At 44.8% G+C, this 24,017-nt stretch overlaps 1 protein-coding gene across 1 annotated transcript; it reads right to left on the reverse strand.

The window, feature by feature from the left end:
* Nucleotides 1–2,490: 2,490 nt before the first annotated feature.
* On the reverse strand, nucleotides 2,491–8,865 carry LOC141560010 (cytochrome P450 2F3-like). Its single transcript, XM_074297647.1, has 9 exons — nucleotides 8,605–8,865; nucleotides 7,787–7,949; nucleotides 7,269–7,418; nucleotides 6,861–7,021; nucleotides 6,046–6,222; nucleotides 5,778–5,919; nucleotides 4,001–4,188; nucleotides 3,590–3,731; nucleotides 2,491–2,759 (listed from the first exon to the last, which is right to left on the reverse strand). Exons 1-9 carry the CDS (start codon nucleotides 8,767–8,769, stop codon nucleotides 2,578–2,580), a joined length of 1,470 nt encoding a protein of 489 aa, XP_074153748.1. The 5' UTR covers nucleotides 8,770–8,865; the 3' UTR covers nucleotides 2,491–2,577.
* Between the last annotated feature and the right edge of the window lie 15,152 nt (nucleotides 8,866–24,017).

Below are 24,017 nucleotides of genomic sequence, written 5' to 3' on the forward strand. Positions count from 1 at the left end.
AAAGAGGTCATTCTCTGCACCATTTCTTACCTAGCCTTCATCACCGAGTGGGTGCAGCCTCAGCCAAAAGGAGACTCGGTCAGGGCCTTAGCTTAGAAAGGCCACGTTCTCCCATTACATCCAGGGCCATCTCCAGTCATTCCTGACCTCTGTCTATGCTGTTGGACCCAGATGACTCTGGAAAAGAAAAGGAGGCTGGTGACCCCGCCCAGCCTCCCTGGCTGAAATCCAATTCATTTCCATGTCATGGCATCTCCTCCCTGATGTCTCGGTCCTTTCTGAGAATAAAAGACAAGTAATAACCTTTGTGAGTGGGAGCCGCCCCACTGGGGACCCAAGTGGGACTTGGCCAATTGACAACATACGCCTCTCCTCCCCTTGTCATACCCCCAGCTGCAAGATATCTTGGGATTTAACAGCTAGATTTCTCTTAACCCCAGATCACTCTGGCTCTCATAGACTGGCCAGCAATAGACCCCAAGTCAAGCCTCCCTTGGTCATTATTTGGATCCTGATTGGTTCGGAGTGAATGTAAATGATAATTGCTTCTCTTCTGGCCAGAAACCCTGAGGGTCTTCCCCAGCCAGACTGACTTCGATAGGAGAGATGACATGAAAGATAAAATGATTATTCAGCACTTTCACAGCACTTCTAGATAAATATCAGCTCTAGAAGGATATAAACGTGGTTACTGTGTGACATTTTAAGTCTTCGTTAATGTGTGGAGGAAATAATAGCTGATGTATAACTGCACTCTGGGTACGTTTCCACTCCTGTTTTGTAAAGATCCCAGACATGAGATAAAACTTAAGCTTTAAATAATTTCCCGTGAGGCAAGGGAATAGGCAAGGGATGCAGAGTGTGAGACGAAAGAGGGAAATCCCCTTTTCTGTAGGTGGGCAGGCTCCCCCAGGGCAGCGAGGTGGCCCAGATTCTAAGGAGGACCTTAGTCTCAGAGCCTTACTGGGCATGTGACCTTAGGAAAGTCATTTTACCCAGTTTGCCTCAGTTATCTGTAAGGTGGGCTGGAGAAGGAAATGGCCAATCACTGCAGTCTCTCTGCCAAGAAAACCCCAGATGGGGTTTTGGAGAATTGGACATGGCTGAAAAATGCCTCATGCACAACAGGCTCCCCCAGGACTGAACCTCATCATCCCTCATTCCCAAGGCCAGAGCTGAGAGGGCCCTTCAGTGCTCCCTTGGTCTGACAACAGTTACTTTTGTTAGACTGGAGTCTTCACAAGCTGGGCTGCTTTAGGGCCTCCATCTGGCCAGGAGAGGGTGGTCCTGCTGCCCTAAATTGGGCTGGGAGGGGACCCCTTCCACGCCCTTGGGCTCTGGGGTGCTTTGGACCAGGCCTCCTCTGGAGCTTGGGGGTGGAGGCGGGAAAAGGACCTTTGGGCTCCAACTTGTGTCCTCTCTGGAGAGAAATGAAAAGCAGCTCAAAGCCAGGGGGGTTTTAGTTACATCTGCATGGGAAAGTCAAGGGCAGAGGCTGGAAGTCGGGGGTGTTGGAGGTGGGGACGGGAGAGTCACGTAACCTCGGAACCATGTTTGATGTTTGTTGGAAGGCGGCGCCCCTGCCATGGGCTCGGAGGGACTGAGAATCAGGGACTGATTGGAGGCAAAGGAAAGTTTCCAAACCAGAGTCAGAGAGAGACCTGGGAAGGGACCTGGATTTGGGTCAGCAGGAAGAAGCCTGTTCAGGGACAGATTAAATACCCAGGAAGTCTTCTTCACTGTCTGGGCTGCTCTGTGTTCCAAAGGAACTTGGCTTCCAGGGCCAGGACCTGGCAGTGAGAGAGCTCTTGCTCAAGGAGGGAAATCGGCCTTCCCTAGTCTCAGGGCTGGGTTGTCTTTCCCTTGAAAAGCGCTAACAGAGTTCTGGGGTCCAGAAAAACCTATGGCAGAGCCTCCATGTGTGGGTATGGCCGCTGGGAAGCACAGAAGGGAGCACAGAAGCAGTGGGATGGCACTGATAGAAGATGCCATTATTCCCTTAGCAGGGGAGGGTGTGCAGCCTGGCTAACTGTGTCCCTGTGGTCCCCAGGTGTATGTCTCTCCACAGCTGCCCCAGATGTTCCCTCCAGATGTTTCCTCCAGATGTTCCCTCCAAATGTGTTCTCACCCGTTATCCCTGCCCGTGTCTGCTCCTTCTGCTGATGGCGTGTTTGGGAGAGAGGATCCCCCAGTTTATGGGGAATGTGCTTTTGCTCCTTTGCTCCCCGTGCTATAGTACATGCCTTTGCTTTGAGCTAATTGTATTCTGTGGATGACTAGTAAAGGAAGCCCATCAGTGGGGGCTCCTGGGATTTGGCTCTGGAATGGGGATGGCCCAGGAGGAAGCACCAGGGCTCATTTCTTTAGGAGACCCAGGTGTGGGAGGGAGTGCAGTGGGTGCTGCCCAAGCCTGCTCAGAATTGTGCATTCTCTCCATGGCCATTCCCTCCCCCCCCTCCCCTCTCCCCAGCCTCCATGAGTAACAAGCTCTTTGCTCAGATTCTGGGGTTTTATTGGCCGAAGGACCCAGGAGCTGGGGGGGGCGGTTGTGTGTGACACGTCCCCTCTGGCAGGGGCTCAGCGGATCTTCAGGTAGAGCTCATAGGGTGGGGACACGTTGCCCAGGCCTGTGGACTTGGGAGAGAGGTCAATCTCCTCAGGCCTCTTGACAGGGTGGAGGGTGAAACGCTGCAGGATGGTGGTGAGGAAGAGGAAGATTTCCATGCGCGCCAGGCCTGCCCCGAGACAGATGCGCTTTCCTGTGGGCACCAGGTGGCATCTGTCAGTGACCCGCCTGCCTGCCCTTCCTTGGACTCCCTCCCTACCGTATGCCCCGCTCGTTCCCCAGATCCCCTTTGGACCCTTCTCTCTGTCTTGTCTGCCACCTGCCAACTCTATGCAGAAGGACAGATCACTTCCCTTTGTGGGTGCACTTCATCAGCCCAAGGCAGGGGGCCATCCTGAATGTCTGCAGCCGGGGTCCCCCCCAGGCTTTGCATGAGTCCCTCCTAACTGAGGGAGAAAGCTGACGCAGTGGCCTGTGCCTGTGCCAGGGGGAGGACTGGTTCAAGAAGCTTGAAAGGGAGACAGAACTCAAACCCCACTCCCCCTCAGATCTTAGGAGCTGGACACCAGCTGCAGACAGGAGGAGAGAGACGGACTTTGGGAGCTACAGCCAATCGTGAAAGCAGCCGCCCACCCGGTCCCTGGTTTCCCACTTGGCTCCAGAAGGCCTCGGGGGAGTTTCCCCCTGGATTCAATCAGGGCAGCCTTTTCTTGGCTTGAGCTGTCAGCCAATAAGTGTTGTTTAGATACCTAGTATGAGCCAGGCCCTGTGTCTCACTGACATATTCTAATCTCTTTGGCTCCTTCAGGTTCTTCTTGCTTCCTTTGTGTAAAAAGATGCTCTTTTGTATAACTGACACCAAACTGCCCAATGAAAGCTGGGGGCTACAGCTCCCCCCACTACAGCTCCCCCCACTACAGCTCCCCCCGCCACACTACAGCTCCCCCCACTACAGCTCCCCCCGCCACGTTACAGCTTCCCCCCACTACGGCCACCATCACTCATCCCAACCCCTGTTCCAACCTAGAGCAAACGGCATGAAGGCTTCGTTGTTCTGGAAGCCACCCTCGTCATCCAGGAAGTTGTTGGGGTTGAAGTTCTCTGGGTCCTTGAAGTGGGCCGGGTCCCGGTGCGCCGAGATCAGCAGTGGAATGATGGTGGTGCCCTGTGGGGAGGGCACAGAAAGCGTAAGCCCTGGCAGATCCAGGCTGGTTTGGGGCATCAGGGACAGGAGGATTATCCCATTCAGTGGGTGGAGCCGGGGTGACTGTGGAGTCAGAGCTCACAGCTTCCTTCCTTCCCTCAGAAAACTGATTACAGACTATCAGCATGGGGATGGGTCTGGGATTCTGGGACGTCTGACTCCACCACGGTGCCAGCCCAGCTCCGAGCCCTCCTCCCTCCCAAGCCAGAGCACATGACTGAGCTGGGCACCTTGAGTAGGAAGTGACCCCGGAAGTGGGTGTCCTGGGTGAGAACATGGGGAAGACCCATCGGTACCACGCTGATGAAACGTTGGATCTCGTGGATGACAGCATTGGTGTAGGGCAGATGGTCTCTGTCTTCCAGGCAGGGGGGCCGTTCCCGACCCACCACGCTGTCAATCTCCTCCTGCATCTTCTCTGGGAAAGTGAAGAGGGGAGGAGGAAGGAAGGCCTCAGGGCCCCAGGCCTCCTGTGGTCTCTCTTCCCACCATTAGGTCTGGCATGGAATTTAGAACTGGAGGAACCCCCAATTCCAACCCCCTCCTTTTGTATAGAGAGAAGCTCCAAAGTCTGATCCATATGCATATAAATAAGTTCTATGAACTGTGGCAAGGTAACATGAAAAGAGCCAAGAGAACAATCTATGTAGTAATAAATATGACAAAAAATCATTTTGAAAGATTATAGAACTCTGATCCACACAATGACCAGCTATAATGCAGAGCACCAAAGATCATGCCTGTGACCCACTTCCTGACAAAGAAATAATGGACTTAAAAGCTTATATTGTGCATATGTCCAACGACGGACTTTCCTTTACGTGATTATATGCTTGTTTATTTTTTTAGTTTGTTTATTTTTTAGCAGGAAAAACAGTAGTGCTAATTTCTACTCCTCTACTGAAAAGTCAGCAGTGCATCTGGAGACTCCAGTTAGAAGCAGACAACAGCTCCACAATCTCATAGATTTTGTCCCTCACGGGTTGCCTGAGTAATTATTAGCAGCTGTGGACCAGGGAAGCAATGGGAGAAAGGGAAATGGGAAAAGGTTAAACATTCCCATGGCCCTTATTCTGTGACAGGCACTGTGTTAAGTGCTTTACAATTATTAACTCATTTGTATTCAACAGGAGGAAGGTACTACTATAATCCCCATTGGAGGAAGAGGTTAAGTGATTTGCCCATAGAGTAGCCGAGGTCAATTTTGCCCTCTGACCCGGCCTCCATCCCCTAAGCCACCTGCATGAGCTGTAATGCTGGAAATTATTCCTTCAAAACCATCAGGCAGCAACGCCCAGAAACAACTAAATGACTAACCAAGGTCACACGTTGGACAGAGACTGCCCCCCACAGGGCCAGGCCGGAGCACTACCAGAGCCACCAGCAGCCCTCTAGTGTCAGGAGTGACCTTCCGCGTGGGTGAGCTGGCCAGCCCTTCCCTGGCTACACTTATCTCCCAAGTCCCTTCACGTTTTCTGCTCATGAGACATCTGGTTTCAGAGTAATGTGCCCAGCAGGAAGAGAAAGTGCTTCATTGCTACTTTTCTTACTACATGATTTCATTTAAATGTCTCTTATGAAATAATTGTATCTTCTGTCTGTCTAGTAAATGGGAACCCACTGATGGGGGCTCCTGAGCTAAGGTTTTAATGGATACAGACCCATAAAGCACCTGGAGCCTGGGAAAACCTAGTCTAGGGGCTCCCTGTGTGGGTGAGGGGGTGCCCCCGGGCAATATACAAATGTAAGAATGAGACCATGGGGTTTGGGAGTCTGTGGGGGTGTAGGATGGGTGGTCTCAGACTTTGGTATGGGGAGAGTCTTGCCCTATAGAAGTGACTATATCTCTTTCTAGATCTTCTCTGAGAAAGGGCTTTCTCCTGCTCCCACGGTCTCCTGGCTCACAGCACTGAGACTGGGCAGGACCCCTGGAGAGCCTCCAGATCCATCCCCTTCCCTTTCCTGGGGGAGGGCTGGCAATGGGGAGTCACACACAAGGTCCCGTACCTGCCACGCTGGGGTACTTGAGGAGGATCAGGAGTCCATAATGGATGGTGGTGCTCGTGGTCTCAGTGCCACCAAAGAAGAGGTTGTGGGTCGTCATCACCAGGGTCTCCTTGTAGAAGTGACTCCTGGGGTCCTGCTTCTCCTAAGGAGGGAGAAGGGGCTGCAGCTCGGGGGAGAAGGAACCACTGGGTGAAGGAGCTGGGCTTTTTTACATTTTTTGTTGGGGGTTTAGGGGTGAGGGCAGGGAGGATGGGGGAAGGGACCAAACCTTCTCCATCTGGCCCAGGAAGAAGTCAATGAAGTTTCGGGGTTCTTCGGGCTGTCTGCTCTCCTCGTGTTTCTTGATCTCCTCAGAAATGAAAGCCTGTAACTTCTTGAAGTTACTGAAGATGCGGTGGTGGGGCCCGGGGAGCCAGTCCAGGAAGGAGGGGAACATGTTGTACATCTGGGCAAGGGGAGACGAAGCAAGAGGATGAGTTTGAGTGTGTGAGAGTGTGTGAGAGTGTGTGTGTGTGTGTGTGTGTGTTTAGGGGTCATTGCACCAGCTTCCATGGGAGCCCCTCCTCCCACCCTTATTGAACAATGTGGCAGAATCATTTCACTGGGTTCTGGACTGGGAATCAGGGAGATTTGGATTCGAATCTCACGTCAGATACTAGTGGCCTGACCCCGGGCATTCTCTTGAAACTTCAGGTCCTCCTCTTTGTTGTCCCCTAGTAAGTTGCAAGGCTCCCCAGGATGTCTTGACCCTTGGATTATTCCCCTGCACCCACCCCCTCCTCCTCCCACTGCCCCCCTAGCTAAGGTCTCCTGGGGAGAGCCCCACATGGACTTCTTGGGTTCTCAGAAGCTGGAGCTGGGGATGGCAGGGCCCGAGCCCTGGCTGTCCCAGCCCCCAAGCCCTGGCTGTCCCGGCCCGGCCTTGACTGTCTCGGCCCCAGCCTTGACACCGGGTCCTGAGCCCTGGCTGTCCCGGCCCCAAGCCCTGGCTGTCCCGGCCCCAAGCCCTGGCTGTCCCGGCCCCAAGCCCTGGCTGTCCCGGCCCCCAAGCCCTGGCTGTCCCGGCCCCGAGCTCTGGCTCACCTGGCCCCACTGGGAACTCATGATCCGGAAGTTGTCATTCAGCAGGTTCAGCAGGACCCGGAATTCTGGGTCGTCGTGGGCATATCGCTCCCCAAAGACCACGGAGCAGATGACGTTGGCCACAGCATTGCGAATGTGGTAGAGGGGGTTAAACGGGGCTCCTGGGGGGCAATGGGGGCCGTCAGCTCTGTCTGGGGCCACGGCCCACCCGCTCCCACACTGAGCCTTGACCTCCCTGTGGCTCAGGTCCCCTGAAGTTCCTTCTGTCTCATCCCCGCGTGTGTCTGTCCATTTCTCAGTCCCTTTGTCCCTTCCATCACTGTGGTCTCTGTCCTAGGAATAGGGTCTGCCCTTCTGCCCCCCTCCCCCCTTCCCTTTCCGTCTCTGCCCCTGGGTCTCAGTCCGAACCTCCGTGGAGGCTGAGCTCCCGGACCAGGACGGCTGCCTCCTCCTGGATGCGCTCAGCGATGCTCCGGGTCCCCACCCCCAGGGCTTTCAGGGATCCCACGGTGAAGGTTCGGAGGCTGTGCCAGCGGGGGCCATTGGAGAACACGATTCCTGCAGGAGGGAAAGAGGGAGCGAGAGATGGGGAGACGTGAGACAGAGAGCAGGACGGGGGCTAAGGAGACATGTGGGGGTACAGAGAGAAGGGGAGGGCAGGAGCAAGGGGGGGGGCGAGCCTCGGAGGGCAAAGGTCTGGGGGGTGAGTAGAGGCTGCCCAGGGAGACAGTGATGGAGGCCGAGCAGACAGGAAAAGTTGGAGGGGGCAGCTGGACACCAGAAGCGTGGAGGCCAGGAGGGCCGAGGCAGCTGGAGACCTGAGGATCCAAGGGGCCAGTGCTTTGTGGGGGGCGCAGAGAGGGCAGGGGTCAGCTGTGGTCACAAGGCCGGCCCCGGCCCTCACGGCCTCCCGACGTCCCCCTCACCTTTGCCTCGGGTGCAGCGGTCCAGAGAAGCCATGCCCCCGCGGCCCGCAAAGGCCTCCGCCTGCAGCAGCAGAGCCTCCCGGAGAGCGCTGGCCCCGCTCAGCACCACGCACGGCTGCGGGCCCAAGTGCACCGTGAACACGGGTCCGAAGCGCCGGCTCAGCTGCGGGGGCGAGAGAGGCAGCTGATGCCTGAGTGGCCCCTGTGCTTCTGGGGCTCATCCCCACGGGTGGGGTTCTCTTGGTGGGGAGACTGGGGGGCTCACACTTTCCTCTCCAGCTCATTTTACAGATGAGGAAACTGAGGCAGGCAGGATGCAGAGCCTCACAGGTCTCACAGCCCCATGGAAGCCCAGAGGGGGAAGCTTCCTGATTCGGGTCCCAGCCTCTGAGCACTATGGCATCACCCGGCTGCCCAGGCTCCCGATGCCCCGCGCTGGGGACTCCAGGCTCCTCAGGCTGTTTCTGGGCCCTTCACCTTTCCCTTCAGGAGCCCAGGAGCGAGGCATCCTGGCCCCGGGGTGTCCCAGGCTCCCTGCCCGGGCCTGGCCTCCCCATCAGCCTGTCCCCGACCGTCCCACCCAGATGACTGTGGCTACCTCCCCCTCCTCCAATTCCTCGACTTCCCACTTCCTGCCCCCTTCCATCTAGGTGTGCCAGTCCCGACTTCTAGGAGCCCCTGAGTCTCTCTCCCCTTCTCCCTTTCAGTGTCTGCCTCTGCTCCCCCGACTGGGCATTTTCCTGCTTCCTTCAGGTGGCTCTAGCCCCAGGTGCCCCTCACTGCCCCCCAGCTCTCGCCTTCCCGGTGCCCTCTCCTACCTCGATGAGCCATTTGTCCAAGCTGGAGGGGCCAAGCTGCAGCAGGTTTCCAAGCAGTGGGAGGGGGGTGGGGCCGGGGGGCAGCCGGGCCCGAGGGCCCCGTGGGCCCCTGTGGTGCAGGCCCAGAGCCAGGAGCAGCAGACCCAGCAAGAGCAGCAGCAGCATGGCAAGGCTGAGGCCAGGAGTGTGTCACGGGCAGCCCAGCCTCGCTTAAAAAGGCTTCTCCCTGCCCAGCCTCCGGGTATAAAACAGAGCCTCGGAGCTTTCTCCCCTTCCCACCCACAGCAGGCACTTTGGAAGACGAAGGAAAAACAAACCCTGCTATAAACACACAGGAAGACAAATCAATGAATCAAGCCAGATTTCCACCCTGGCCGAGTTCCAAAACAATATCTGCCCTTTTCTGAACTCTGGGTCCTTTGCTTCTCTTTGGGGAGGGAGGTAGTTGCATCATTAGTTCTCTGGAATCATGGCTGGTCTTCATGCTGGTGAGAATTCCTAATTCTTTCAACATTATTTGTCTTTACCATATTTCCCTCCATCTCCTCTCTCTGTCTCTCTCTTTCTCTGTCTCTTTTTTCTCTCTGTCTCTCTCTCTGTCTGCCTCTTTGTCTCTGTCTCTGTCTCTTTCTCTGTCTCTCTCTGTCTCTTTTTTTTTTTTTCTCTGTCTCGGTCTCTCTCTCTTTCCCCTTTCTTTGTGTCTATCTCCTTCTCCCTCTGTATATATAAACATATATATGAACAAATCATCCACATTCTTCCAGCTTTCTTTGAATCTATCCCTTTCATTACTTCTTATGACACAATAGTATTTCATATATATATATATATGTTTTTTAAAAGGCAAATCCTTTGGTCTATCTTGTCTCTTATTCTATATCTTCACTTTCCTTGTTGAATTAAATATATTTCTGTATAAAACTGTATGTATATGTGTGTGTGTGTGTGTGTGTGAGTGTGTGTGTGTGTGTGTGTGTGTATGTGTGAGTGTGTGAAAAAGGGAGAGAGAGAGGTGGAGACAGGAGAGGAAGAGGTTAGAGAAAATGGGGAGAGACAAAAACAATAGATGGAGGAGAGAGAAAGGGAGAAAAAGCATGAGAAAGCAGAGGAGGAGAAGGAAGAAGAAGAGACGAGAGCGAGACAGAGAGAAAGACAGAGACAAATAGAGAGAGAGAGAGAGAGAAGAGACAGAGACAGAGAGAAAAATAGAGAGAGACAGAGAAAGAGAGAGAGAGAGAGAGAGACTTGTTCAAATGAGAGTAAGGTTTAAGTTGCCCTACTTTCTTTGTATAGATGTCTATAGTTTGTATAGGTCTTCCCTTGTACCCTTTGGTTGTGAGATAATTTTCTTAACCTCCCTTTCTTTCTCTGTTTACGTTTCCCCCTCTCTTTCCATTTTTTTTCTTAAGATCATCAGGACATAAGAGAATGAATTCCAGGCCATGTCTAATTAGACTCTGTATGAACTCCAATGAAGATAGGAATCAGAGATGATACATTTATCATCTCCGTATATTAGAGTATAAGCCATTTATCCTTGTTTGAGCAATTATTATTGTTAATTCATGTTGACTTTTTTATATTTCCCTTTACTCTCTGAACCCGACTTCAGAGTTCTCTGAAGCTCTAATCTTTTCTTCTCTCCTTGCACTCCCTCCCTTTCTCCTGTAGCATTATAGTCAGTTTTTCTAGGTCAGTTACTCTTTGCTTAAGCCCACAGCCTTTGCCTTCCAGGTTATTATATTCCAATTCTCTGTTTCTTTTTAATGGTGGTTGCTAAATGCTGTGTGATCCTCACTGGAGTTCTCAGTGCTTGACTTCTTTCTAGCTGCTTGCAGTATTTTGTCTGACTTGGAGGCTCTGGATTTTGATTCATGTTCTTTGGAGTTCTCATTTTAAGATTTCTTTTAATAGGTGACTAGTGAATTATTTCTACTTCCATTTTGCTCTTCGGTTATTATAGATATGGCCAGTTTTACTTTAAGATACTTTGAAATAAGATGTCTAGGGTCTTTTTTTTGGTTATGGTATTCAGATAGTTCTTAAAGTAAGCAGATTCATTTTTTAAAAAAGCTTTTTCTTTTCTTTTCTTTTCTTTTTTTTTTCCCCTGAAGCTGGGGTTAAATGACTTGCCCAGGGTCACATAGCTAGGAAGTGTTAAGTGTCTGTGACCACATTTGAACTCGGGTCCTCCTGAGTTCAGGCTGGTGCTCTATCCACTGTGCCACCTAGCTGCCCCAAAGCTTCTTATTTTCAAAACATATGCATTGATAATTTTCAACATTCACTCTTGCAAAACTTTGTATTCCAGATTTTTTTCTCCCTCCCTTCCCCCACTCCCTCCTCTAGATGGCAAGTAATCCAATATATGTTAAACATGTGCAATTCTTCTATACATATTTCCATGTTTATCACACAGCACAAGAAAAATCAGATCAAAAAGTAAAAAAACGAGAAAGAAAACAAAATGCAAGCAAACAGCAACAAAAAAATGAAAATACTGTGTTATGATCCACATTCAGTTCCCACAGTCTCTCTCTGAGTGTAGATGGCTCTCTCCATCACAAGTCTATTGGAATTGGACTTAATCACCTCTTGGTTGAAAAGAGCTACGTCCATCAGAATTGATCATCACATAATGTTGTTGCCATGTACAATGATCTCCTGGTTCTGCTCATTTCACTCAGCATCAGTTCATATAAGTCTCTCTAGGCCTCTCTGAAATCATCCTGCTGGTCATTTCTTACAGAAAAATAAAATTCCATAACATTCATATACATAATTTATTCAGCAATTCTTCTACCGAAGGGCATCCACTCAGTTTCCAGTTTCTGGCCACTACAACAAGAGCTGCTACAAAAATTTTTGCACACATGGGTCTCTCTCTCTCTCTCTCTCTCTCTCTCCTTTATGATCTCTTTGGAGACCAGGAGAGACACTGCTGGATCAAAGGGTATGCACAGTTTGATAGATCTTTGGGAATAGTTCTAAACTGCTCTCCAGAATGGCTAGATCATTTTACAACTCTACCAGCAATGTATTAGTGTCCCAGTTTTCCCATATCCCCTCCAACATTCATCTTAGCCAATCTGAGAAGTGTGAAGTGGAAGCAAATAGATCCTTTTTTATTTATTTATTTTTTTTATTGTTGTTGTTGTTTTTGTTTTTTTCTTTTCTGAGGCTGGGGTTAAGTGACTTGCCCAGGGTCACACAGCTAGGAAGTGTCTGAGATCAGATTTGAACTCAGGTCCTCCTGAATTCAGGGCTGGTGCTCTATCCACTGCGCCACCAGCTGCCCCGCAAATAGATTCTTGTTTTTTTTTTTCCCCTTGTCTGTTTTTCAGGTCAGTTGTTTTTGCTATGAAATACTTTATATTTTCTTCTATTTTTCCAATCTTTTGACTTTGTTTTAATTTTTTGTTATCTCAAGTAGCCATTTGGTCCTCGTAAATTTTCATGAAGTTTGTTGTTTGACCAAGGTTTTGTCACTCTTGTGCTAATCACTCAGCCTTTGTGGCAGTTAGTGGCCAGAGCACTGGACCTGGAGCCAGGAAGACCTGGCTCAAATCTTAGCTCCAAAGCTCAGTGGTTGTGTGACCCCAGGGTTCTGTTTGCCTCAGTTTCTTCAGTTATAAAAAGTGAATGATAACAGCATCAACCTCTCAGGGTCATTGTGAAGATCAAATGAGATGAAATTTATAAAGTGTTTAGTCCAGGGTCTGGTAATAATATAAATGTTTTTTCTCTCCCCTCAAACTACTAATTCCCTTGTCCTTATACCCTTTTAAAAATACCATGAAAAAAATTAAAAATACCATGAGAGTGATGTAACAATACTACTGATAATAGCTGCTGTCTACATACTGCTCAGTGGAAAGTCATTTTTCACAAATCCCACTCTCTGATTGTCACAGTGACCCCAGGAGGCACAATTTTACAGTTGAAGAAACTGAGGCTCATAGAGGTCAGGATCACATGGCTAGAAAGGTTCAGAACCAGGAACAACATCACATTTAGCGCTTTCATTTGCTGGAAAACTAAAGTCCCAAGAGAAGCTTAGGCAAGGTCATCCAGAAAAATCAGAGTAGAGTCCAGGACAGACGCTTGATTTCCTGGCTCCTGGTCCAGGGGGTTGTGAACTATGACCCTCTGCCTCTGCCAGTTCTATCAACTGTCTCTTTCTCTTCTAAAATTTTATTTCAAAAAGCTTTTGTCTATCTCCATGATCCTGTCTCTTATCATGTCTCTTCTCACATCTGTCACTCTGGGTCTCTTGTGCGTCACTCTCCCCTCCCCCAATCTCTTTGCTTCTCTTTTTATTTCTCAGAAGATTTTATTGCTGTTATTGGTCTGGGGTCTGGAACTTGCTCACAGTCACTCCTTTTCTGGAGACCACTTTTGTGCTCATAGCCAGGATGGGAGTGGGCACCCAAAGGCACTCCGTCTTCTTCTGGGCTGAAGCAACAAGACCTGGGTGGGACCAGAATCAGGTAAATAGTAAATGAAGGCAATTAAGCAGTTATGATGGACTAAGCCTAATGCTGAGTGCTGGGAACCAGAATTAGCTTGCAGACTGAGCCTGCCCTCACAGAGCTCACTTTCTAACAGAGAAGCAACTCACAGACGAGAGTCGGGGCCAAGGCAGGGGATTTTGGTTGGAAAGTCCCGGGAACGTGAGCAGAGCCCTGGTAGAGTTCAGCTTTCCAGGGGCCCACACCCTTTCCAGGAACAACAGGCTTGATGTATTTATGGTTTAGGAATTGGAAAGTTAGGGGGGAATGGGGTGACCCAAGTAGGGGTTCATTATCATGAGAAGATAGCTGGAAATTGTAGAAGGAGGTCCTGCTGGATCAGGTCTACACACGATGGGCCAGGAAGCAAAACTCTCTGTCAGACTCTCTGGCTCTTATGGGTTTCTTTCTCTTTCCCTCCCTCCTTCCTCCTCCTCCTCCTCCTCCTCCTCCTCCTCCTCCTCCTCCTCCTCCTCCTCCTCCTCCTCCTCCTCCTCCTCCTCCTCCTCCTCCTCCTCCTCCTCCTCCTCCTCCTTCTTCTTCTTCTTCTTCTTCTTCTTCTTCTTCTTCTTCTTCTTCTTCTTCTTCTTCTTCTTCTCTCTCTCTCTCTCTCTCTCTCTCTCTCTCTCTCTCTCTCTCTCTCTCTCTCTCTCTCTCATTTCTCTCTCTCGCAACATTTCTCTATTTCTCTCTATCTCTCTCTCTTTCCATCTCTCTCTCTTTCTCCATCTCTCTCTACTTCCATCTCTATCTCCATCTCTGTCTGTCTCTGTCTGTTTGTCTCTCTCTCTGACCAGGGCTCCATTTCTTTAGGAGTGACTAAGGGAAGGAACTTTATATAAAAGATGATTTTCTCCCAACTTTTGGGTCACCTTGTTCTGGAATCACAATGGAGGAACCGCTGACAATCAATAATTAATTATTAGCTAGTCTAATTATGGAATTAGTTATTAATTACCCAGAAATTCTGTCTCTTGGGTTTTCACTCATCACAGTGTCCACTATATCCCTGGGAATACAAGGACAAAAGTGAAATAATCCCTATCCTCAAAGATGTTGCATTCTAAAGGAAGAAACACATAAGCATAAATAAGTACATAGAAAGTAAATAAAAAGTAATTTGATTTGTTATTTCATGATATTCATATATTACATTTTGGTCAGTCAGGTGATTGGTACTTTTTCTTCCGGGCTGATTGCTACCACAACAGTATTGTTAGAAGTATTTTTGAATATGTTTAACTCTCTGTCTTGATGGTGAAGAAAGAGTTGGTAAGTCACTTGCATGTAGATGACTTAGCTGATGTTCTTTAGGCTTCATTCACCTTTGAGATTCTGTCCTTGGAAGAACTAGGAAGCCAAAGGGAGAGAAGCTGACCTTTGTGCTGAATACCTACGACATACTCAAAAGGTATTGTAGGGTCAGATCAATGACATCATGGGAATATCTTGACCCATGGATGACTTGGATTTTAGTGAGGCATAATTGCACAAAGTCATCAGCCTCACTTTCTCTTCCAAAATCACGGGAGCCCAATGGCAGGACGAAAGTCAGGGCCATTGATGGCCAGGATGAATGGATGGATTTGGTTGTTTTTCATCTCTGACCAAGCTCTAAGCACTTCACAATGCATCAGTCGTCATCATGGCTGTTGGAACAAATTGTTCCATCCACCCATTCCACTGGAGAAAATCCTCACATGCTTGAGATAGACATCCCCTAATTCGCCTATCTTCTTCTGGTTTTAGCCCCCCCCCCCAATCCAAGAAGATGGTTTTCTGGCACATGACTGCTGCCCAAGATACAGCTACTTGAAGCACAAGTAAGAGTTGGCTGACAGGTGGATGCCAAAGTTGGATGAGCAGCCCTGAAAAGATGAGCAGCTCACACCAGAGATGCTAGTCCTCCTGAACACCGTATACACCCCAAATCACAAGGTATTAATTAGCTGTTTAACTAACAGTAAGAATAACTCTCTGATTGAGTCAAGAAAGGACGGAGCAAACCAGTTAGCTATTGCCCCTGGGTTCTTTGGCCCAGAGGAGTTTCAGCAGTTGGAGAGCAGGAAGATGATAAGCTTGGGATTCCCTGCAAGGGTCGAAAAGAGAATTTCTCTCTCCTACTGTTGCCTATCACTCCATTAGCAATATAGTCTTGAAGCTAGTGGAATGAGTAAGAGACACCCAATCCATTGGAAAACAGGGACAAAAACATTCCAGACAGCTGTGCGTAGAGAGAGAAAGCAGTTCTACAATTATGACTCATGGCAATATTAAGAAATAGAGATTACACCTGAACAACCTTGGCAGTAGAGATGTTGTACCTAAAGCAAGGTGTTTGAATATTGTATGAAGAGAAAAAAAAATCCAAAGAAGCGAGATTTGCAAGTTGCCTTTGCCAGAAGTGTATTCTGTGCTTTATTTAACTGTTTTGTAAGTTTGAGTTTACTCTTTCTATAGATTCTATATGTATTGTTGGGAGAGTGTGCTTTCAGTTTATGAGGAAAATATTTTATAGCTATTTGTTTTATTTTTTTTTTTAGTAAATTAAAAAAGTTTTTTTTAGTAAAATGCCTTTATTAAGACTAATTGTACTTATTGCCTGATTATTTATGGAAAGGGTTTTGGTGGGGGTTATGAGCTACATAAGAAGAATTTGCTACCCATAGGGTATCCTAGAACCCTAAAGTAAACATTTTTTAGGACTCATTTTATAAAATCTCGAGTGTAAGTTAAAGGAAGTACTTTAGAGGGAGAGCTACACCAACAAGGAGGAAGGAGGGAGGAGATGCCATCAAAAGCAAGTAAGGAGACAGAGACATGGAGAGCAGACATCTGGAGTCTGGCTCGTGCAAGCAGCTATGATGATTCTTGAGCTGAACTTTTAAAAATGATTAAAACATGAACTCTTCCCTGGGAGAAACTGCATGGTTTATTCAATTTGGGTTAGGGAGAGAGACCAGTTTCTTTTCTCCTCCTTCGTCTTTGCCCTTATTCCCAGGGAGGAAAAGTTGAATGTTCCTGTGGGTTATTTACTTACTTTAGGTACTTCTATTAGGCTTTGAGAAGCATTATTATTTATTTGCTGTGCTTACTTTTTAAAAAAAAAAAACTCTTAAAGTGAGAAAACTGTTGCTCAGTAGAAATTCTTTGAAAAATTTTAGTCATGCATTTCTTTATATTACCAACAATAACCACCATCAAAAGATAGAAAGAGAAATCCATTTAAAATAACTACAGACTATATAAAGTATTTGGGAGTCTATCTGCCAAGACAAATCCAGGAACTTTATGAACACAATTACAAAACAATTTTAATGTAAATAAAATCCAAACAACTAGAAAAGTATCAGTTGCTCACAGATATATATTTTTTATTTTTATTTTTAAAATTTTATTAATTTTATAATTATACATTTTTGACAGTATATATGCATGAGTAATTTTTTTTATAACATTATCCCTTGTATTCATTTTTCCAGATTTTTCCCTCCCTCCCTCTACTCCCTCCCTTAGATGACAGGCAATCCCATACATTTTACGTGTTTACAGTATAACCTAGATATAATATATGTGTGTAAATGCAATTTTCTTGTTGCACGTTAAATATTGGATTCCGAAGGTATAAGTAACCTGGGTAGATAGACAGTAGTGCTAATATTTTACATTCAGTTCCCAGTGTTCCTTCTCTGGGTATAGTTGTTTCTGTCCATCATTGATCAGCTGGAAGTAAGTTGGATCTTCTTTATGTCGAAGATATCCACTTCCATCAGAATACATCCTCATACAGTATTGTTGTTGAAGTGTATAGTGATCTTCTTGTTCTGCTCATTTCACTCAACATCAGTTCATGCAAGTCTCTCCAAGCCTCTCTCCTCTCTATATTCCTCCTGTTGGTCATTTCTTACAGAGCAATAATATTCCATAGCCTTCATATACTATAATTTACCCAACCATTCTCCAATTGATGGACATCCATTCATCTTCCAGTTTCTAGCCACTACAAAAAGAGCTGCTACAAAAATTTTGCTCACAGATATATTAAGCTAATATTATAAAAATGATAATTCTACCTAAATTAATATACTTATTCAGTGCCATACCACTCAAACTGCCAAAAAATTTTTATAGAGCTAGAAAAAATAAAAACAAAATTCATCTGGAAGAACAAAAGGTCAAAAAATCAAAGGAATTAATGAAAAATAAATGCAAAGGAAAGTGGCCTCCTAGTACCAGACTTAAAAGTATATTATAAAGCGATAGTCATCAAAACTACTTGGCACTAAGAAACACAGGGGTGAGTAAGTGGAATAGGTTAGGTACACAAGCCACAATATTAAATGATTTTAGTAATCTTCTATTTGATAAAGTCAAAGACTAGTTTCTGCGATAAGAACTCACTATTTGAAAAAAAATTGCTGGGAAAACTGGGAAATAGTATAGCAGAAACTAGGCATTGACCAACATTTCACATCCCATACCAAGATAAGGTCAAAATGGTTCATGATCTAGACATAAAAAGTGATACTATAAACAAATTAGAAAAGCAAGGGATAGTTAATCTGTCAGATCTTTGGAGAAGGGAGGAATTTAGGATGAAACAAGAAATAGAGAACATTATAAAATGCAAAATGGGTAATCTTAATTACATTAAATCAAAAAAGTTTTTGCACAAACAAAACCAGTGTAACAAAGATTAGCAGGGAAGCAGAAAGCTGGGAAATAATTTTTCCAGCCAGTGTTTTTGATAAAGGCCTCATATCTCAAATATATAGAGAACTGAGTCACATTTATAAGAATATAAGTCATTCCCCAATTAATAAATGGCCAAAGGATATGAATAGACAATTTTCAGGTGAAGAAATTAAAACCATCTATGGTCATATAAAAATGCTCTAAATTGTTATTGGTTAGAGAAATGTACTTTAAACCTGTCAAATTGGCTAAATATGATGGTATGTGAATGTAACGGAATATTATTGCTACATAAGAATTGATGATCAAAAAAGCCTGGAAAAACTTACATGAAATGATGCTGAGAAAAGTGAACAGAAACAGAACATTGTACACAGTAACAAGATTATGTAATCATCAAGTGTGATCGATTTAACTCTTCTCAGTAATAGAGTGATTTAAGACAATTTCAATAGATTAGGGATGGAAAATGCCACTTGCTTCCAGAGAGAGAACTATGAGACTGAATATGGATCAAAGCATAGCTTTTTTTTTTTTGGTTGTTCAATTGATTTATTGTTTAATTTTTTCTGGTTATACATGTACATTAAATTTTTTAATACATATTTCCTAATAATTCATGTTGGGAGAGAAAAATAAGAACAAAAGGGAAAAAATCATGGGAGAGGAAAAAAAAAACCCAGAAAAAAGAAGTGAACATAGCATATGTTGATTTACATTCAATCTCCATAATTCTTTTTCTGGATGCAGGTGACATTTTCTATCCAGTTTATTGGGATTGCTTTGGATCACTGAACTGCTGAGAAGAACCAAGTTTTTCATAGTTGATCATCGCACATTTTTACTGTTACTGTGTACAATGTATTCTTGGCTCTGCTTGTTTCATTCAGCATTAGTTCAGGTAATCTTTCCAGGCCTTTCTAAAATCAGTTTGTTCATCAATTTTTTTTTATAGGACAATAATATTCCATTACTTTCATGTACTATGACTTGTTCAGCCTTTCCCTCATTGATGGGCATCTACTCATTTTCCAATTTTTTGCAGCCACAAAAAGAGCTGCTACAAACATTTTTGTACAGCACGGGTCCTTTTCCCTCCTTAATAATTTCCTTGGAATACAGACCCCATAGTAGCACTGCTGGGTCAAAGGGTATGCACAGTTTGATAGCCCTTTGAACAAAGTTCCAGATTGCTCTTCAGAATGGTTGGATCATTTCACAACTCTACCAATAATGCATTAGTATCCTAGTCTTTCCATATCCCATCCAACATTTATCATTATCTTTTCTTGTCATCTTAGCCAATCTGAGAGGTGTGAGGTGATATTTTAATTTGCATTTCTCTCATCAATAATGATCTACAGCATTTTTTCATAAAAGCATAGTATTTTTACCTTTTTGGGGTTTACTTTGTGTGTGTATGTGGTTTCCTCCCTTTGTTTTGATTTTTCTTTCACAACTTAACTAATACAGAAATATATTTAAAATGATTACATAAGTATAAAAATTAGCCATGAATTTTAACATTTAAAAATTTACTTATTTGTTTTCAGATTCAAATTCTCTTCCTCCCTTTTCTACATCGAGAAGTCAGAAAATATAATACCCACTGTGCAATAAAGTCATGCAAAACATATTTTTGCATCAGCAATGTTGGGGGAGGAGGAACAAGGAAAAAAATAGCACAATTTGCTATCTCAGTCCATCAGTTCTCTATCTGTAGGTGGATAGCATTTTAAATGATGAGTCCTTTGGTGGATCACCATATTGATTCATTACTAGATCTTTCAGAATTGATTATAATATTATTGATACTGTGTAGATTCTACTCCTAGTTCTGTTCACTTCCATTTTCATCGCTTCATAAAATTCTTCCCAGGTTTCTCTGAAAGCATCTCATTTATCATTTTTTACAGTACAGTTCCTATAGTATTCCATCACATTCATATACCATAACTTGTTTAGTCATTCAGTCCTCAGTTTCTAATTTTTTTCCACCAAAAAAAAAGAACTGCTATAAATATTTTGTACCTTTTTATTTTCCTTTCATCTTCTTGGGATATAGAACTAATAAGGGTAACCCTGGGTCAAATGGTTTAATAGCTTTTTGGGCATAATTCCAAATTGTTCTCTAAAACGGTTGGATTAGTTCACAGATCCACTAACAGTACATTAATACACCTATTTTCCCACGTCTCTGTCAGCAATTGTTCTCTTAGTCAATCTGAAGGGTGTGGTGTAGTACCTCAGAAATATTTTGAGTTGTATTTCTCAAATTATTAATGATTTAGAACATTTTTCAAGATTATTAATAGTTTTGATTTTTTTCATCTGAAAACTACCAATTGGGGAATGTCTCTTATTTTTATATATTTGATTCAATATATTTGACTCAGTTCCCTATGCATTTGAGAAATGAAGTCTTTATTAGAGAGACTTGCTATACACTCCCCTTCTTACTTTTCTTCTAATTTTGGCTGTATTGATTTTGTTCATCCTAAAACTTTATCCTTTACAGGAGATGTGCCAAATTCCACAAAACTCATGAGTGTAGCTTGAATCAGATTAGTTAATTGGGAGATGTTTTATAAAATAAGTAAAATATAATACAACACAGTATTAATTTATAGTTTTCTAAGTGAATATGCAACATAGTACTTTATACCATGCTACCACTCTTTATAGACAAGACATGGAAGGAGCCAATACTATGAGCAAATATTAGTCTTGATATCTGGCTACCTATGAAACTTCTCTAGTTTCATCTCTATTATCATGAGTTAGTCTATGTCAGAGATCAGAGCTCAGGCAGGTGACCCGAATATCTATACAGCTGGTAAACAGTCTCTGATGCAGACTCTTCTGGACTAGGTCTCCATCATTCTTCCCCTTACTGATCAGAGACTCCAATGAACTCTTTTATAGGCACTAGGTGATTGAGTGTGGTAAACTGTCTTTACAGGCCCTCAACTATCCTAAGGCTATTTTGTAAACAGGTCAGTTTCTCAGCAATTTGGTTTGTACTAGCTTTCCGTCCCAAAGTAGATGGAAAACGGCTCCCTTGCCATCACGGTTCCTCAATAGAGCTCTGTTGCCTTGATGGATACCTACAAGTGATGATATCTTGTCTTGGCAATAAACTTGGGCATTCTATGTTGTCATTTCATTCTGTCAGAAGTCTTTTGGACTGAATTCAGAACTGAATTCCTTTAGCCTTTTACTCAGCTGAGATACGTACTTGTTATGAGTATTGGATTCTGGGACGCCAAAGCAGAAATCAACAGGAAGACATGGTTCCTGGCCAAATTTTAGGAAGAATGGAGTAAGCTTGCGATAGCATTTCTGACAGAGTGCTGTGACCATACTAGCTATACCGTATCTTGACTCTGCTGTGATTTTTATTCTGGTTTTATTGATCCCAACATGCAATTCAAATATGCAGGTTGTGGGGCTCTCTGGGGAGGGCAAAGTGTAGCTCTAGATTTTCTGGACACCTGGCAACGCCAGTGTTTATTTGAGTAGCTTGTTCTAAAAGTCCTTGCCTTGGACAAAATGGATCCTAGTAATAGACTTGGAGTAGAAAATGCCATCCATATCCCAAGAAAGAACTATGGAAGGTGGATCGAAGTTCAGTATTTTCACCTTTGTTTTAGTGTTGGCTTTTTATCTCATGTTTTTTTCACTTTTTGATCTGATTTTTCTTAAACAACATGACAAATGTGGAAATAAGTTTAAAAGTATTGTATATGTATAATCTAGACCAAATGGTTTGTTATTTGGGGGAGGGAAAAGGTAAGGGAGGAAGGAAGAAAAAATTGAAACACAAAGTTTTACAACAAAAAGGGAATGTTGAAAACTATATGTTTTTGGAAAAATAAAATACTATTGAGGGGAGGGGGGAAATGGATCTTAGTAGAGAGACCTATCCTGGAAAATACTTCTACTACTCTTTAGAAACCATGGTTGGGAAGCCCTTATATAAACCCCTACACACACATACACATGATCAGATTTCACAAAGATGTGGCTTATAGTCTTACTTTTTCCTTTTAGAGGTAGGAAACCAAGACAGACAAATCCCACATGTTTTTTAATACTCATATTTTCCAAATAGGAAAAGTGAATTAGTAATATTATTCTTGAGACATATCAAGCACAAATCTCTCACTTCTTAATGATCACTGCTACCATCTTGGGCCAGAATAATCTCTTTCTTCTTCGTTCCAGTTTTGTCTTGACTCATATATCTAAAACTTTCATCTAGGACTTCTTTGGCCATAGCGTGCTGGGCCTTGGATGGCATCCACTGATTTTTGGTAGGATTTATGGAATATGTGGGTACATTGCACCTTAGCATGAACTCTGGCTTTTGCCATTATTTCAACTGTATAGTGCATTATAGGTTCAATAGCCCTTAGCTATGGATGCTTCCTGATCAGGATGAAAATCCCTCAGCTTTTACTTTTTCAAGGAGATTAGTTCTGCTCGTAGATTAACACAGATTGACTGGATGGACTAATCTCTCCTCCAGTCCCAAGGAAAGAGGGCAGAAGAAGCGTTAGAAGGGAGCGTGCAGTCAGGAGAGAGCAAGCAAGAACAAGCACTGGGGAGCAGACAAAAGAGGATGCTGCTCGGATGTATCCTCGAGGGGACAGGTGTAATGTGAGGAGCCAGAGAATCTGCCTCTGCCACAAGTTGTACATTTGGGAAGGGGCAGAGGGGTGCTGGTCAATGTTTAATGAATCGTCCATGTGTCCAAAAACTGGACACTTCTAAGTTTAATTTGCATTATTAATATTTTCGACATCACTTTAAGTCTCAACAAAAAACTAAATGATTCTTAGTATTTGCCAATTTTCCAGGTGTAAATGCTTATGAAAAATTTAACAATTACTTTCTCTCAAATGAGTCTGGGATTGCTCTCCCCTTGGGAAGAAAGGACAAGAGGTGGATATAAAAAGTGCCATAGCAGGAGATGCTATCAGATGCAACAATGACAAACAGCAGGGGATGTAATGAGCTCATGGGAGCAGAGCTGTAGCGTTAGTGTTAGGGTTAAGGTTGACACTGCTGGATTCCCAGGTTTTGAGGGTTGCACAGTAGATAAAGCATTGGAACTGGAATCAAGAAGAATTTAAATCTGACCCCAGGCTCTTGCTAGTTGTGTGACTGTAGGCTAGTTATTTAACCTCTGTTTGCCTCAGTTTGATTCCAGTTCCAATGCTTTATCTACTGTGCAACCTTAGATCAAGGGAAATAAACAGCTTCCATGGGCCAGGCACCTATCAGAAAGGGAAAGACATAGGGCTCCAAAGGATTCTGGATCATAACACTACTGTCAAGGTGTTGCTCCTGGCCAGTGCCCTGGTCATTCACTCTGTGTGTTGTGAGCACCTCTGGAAAGAGAAGGGACATTGAAACTTAGCAATTCTGGAGTTCTGGGCATCCTTGGACATGGTTCCCACCTGTGTACCTCACTACCATGGCTCTTAAGGTTGCTCCTTTTCTTTTTTCCGCTCTCCTTTAGGCTTTGGGTATACTTGGAGAAGATTTTGCCCCTATTGATGGGGAAAATGATTTTAACTATTAATTTGCTACACTATTTGAGTAAATGCCTTTGCTAAATAATTGAATTTATTGGCTGATTGTTAAGAGGAAGCACACTTGTGGGGGCTGCTGAGCTAGAGCTTAGGAGGACTAATATCTATAGGGTACTAATACCCTAGGCAGGAGTTCTCAAACTATGGCTCTCGGGCCATATGCGGCCTGCTGAGAACGTTTATTGGGCCTGCAGGGTTATGGCACATGGGCTGAGGGGCAGACACAGAGTGTGAGTTTTTTTTTTACTATAGTCTGGTCCTCTAACAGTCTGAGGGACAGGGAACTGGCCCCCTATTTAAAAAGTTTGAGGAGCACTGCTAGAATGTTGAAAGTAATAGGAGCCACTCCTTTGGGAACCCAAAATCAATACCAGTGTAAATTGAATGAGTGAGCCCCAAAGGGGGTTGTTCTATATGTGCAAGCAAACTATTATAAATCAGTGTGGAAGGTGATTAGGGACTGAATTAGAATCATGGTTTTGTGATTGGAAACAGGAGGGGACCTATATGAAAGATGCTCATAGTGAGAATAACAAGCATTTACATTTGCTGACAAGAGTTTTCCATATTTTTCTTCTCATAACAAACCTATGATATGGGGGTTATT

The sequence above is a fragment of the Sminthopsis crassicaudata genome, chromosome 3, assembly GCF_048593235.1.
Source record: "Sminthopsis crassicaudata isolate SCR6 chromosome 3, ASM4859323v1, whole genome shotgun sequence".
NCBI classification, from domain to species: domain Eukaryota; kingdom Metazoa; phylum Chordata; class Mammalia; order Dasyuromorphia; family Dasyuridae; genus Sminthopsis; species Sminthopsis crassicaudata.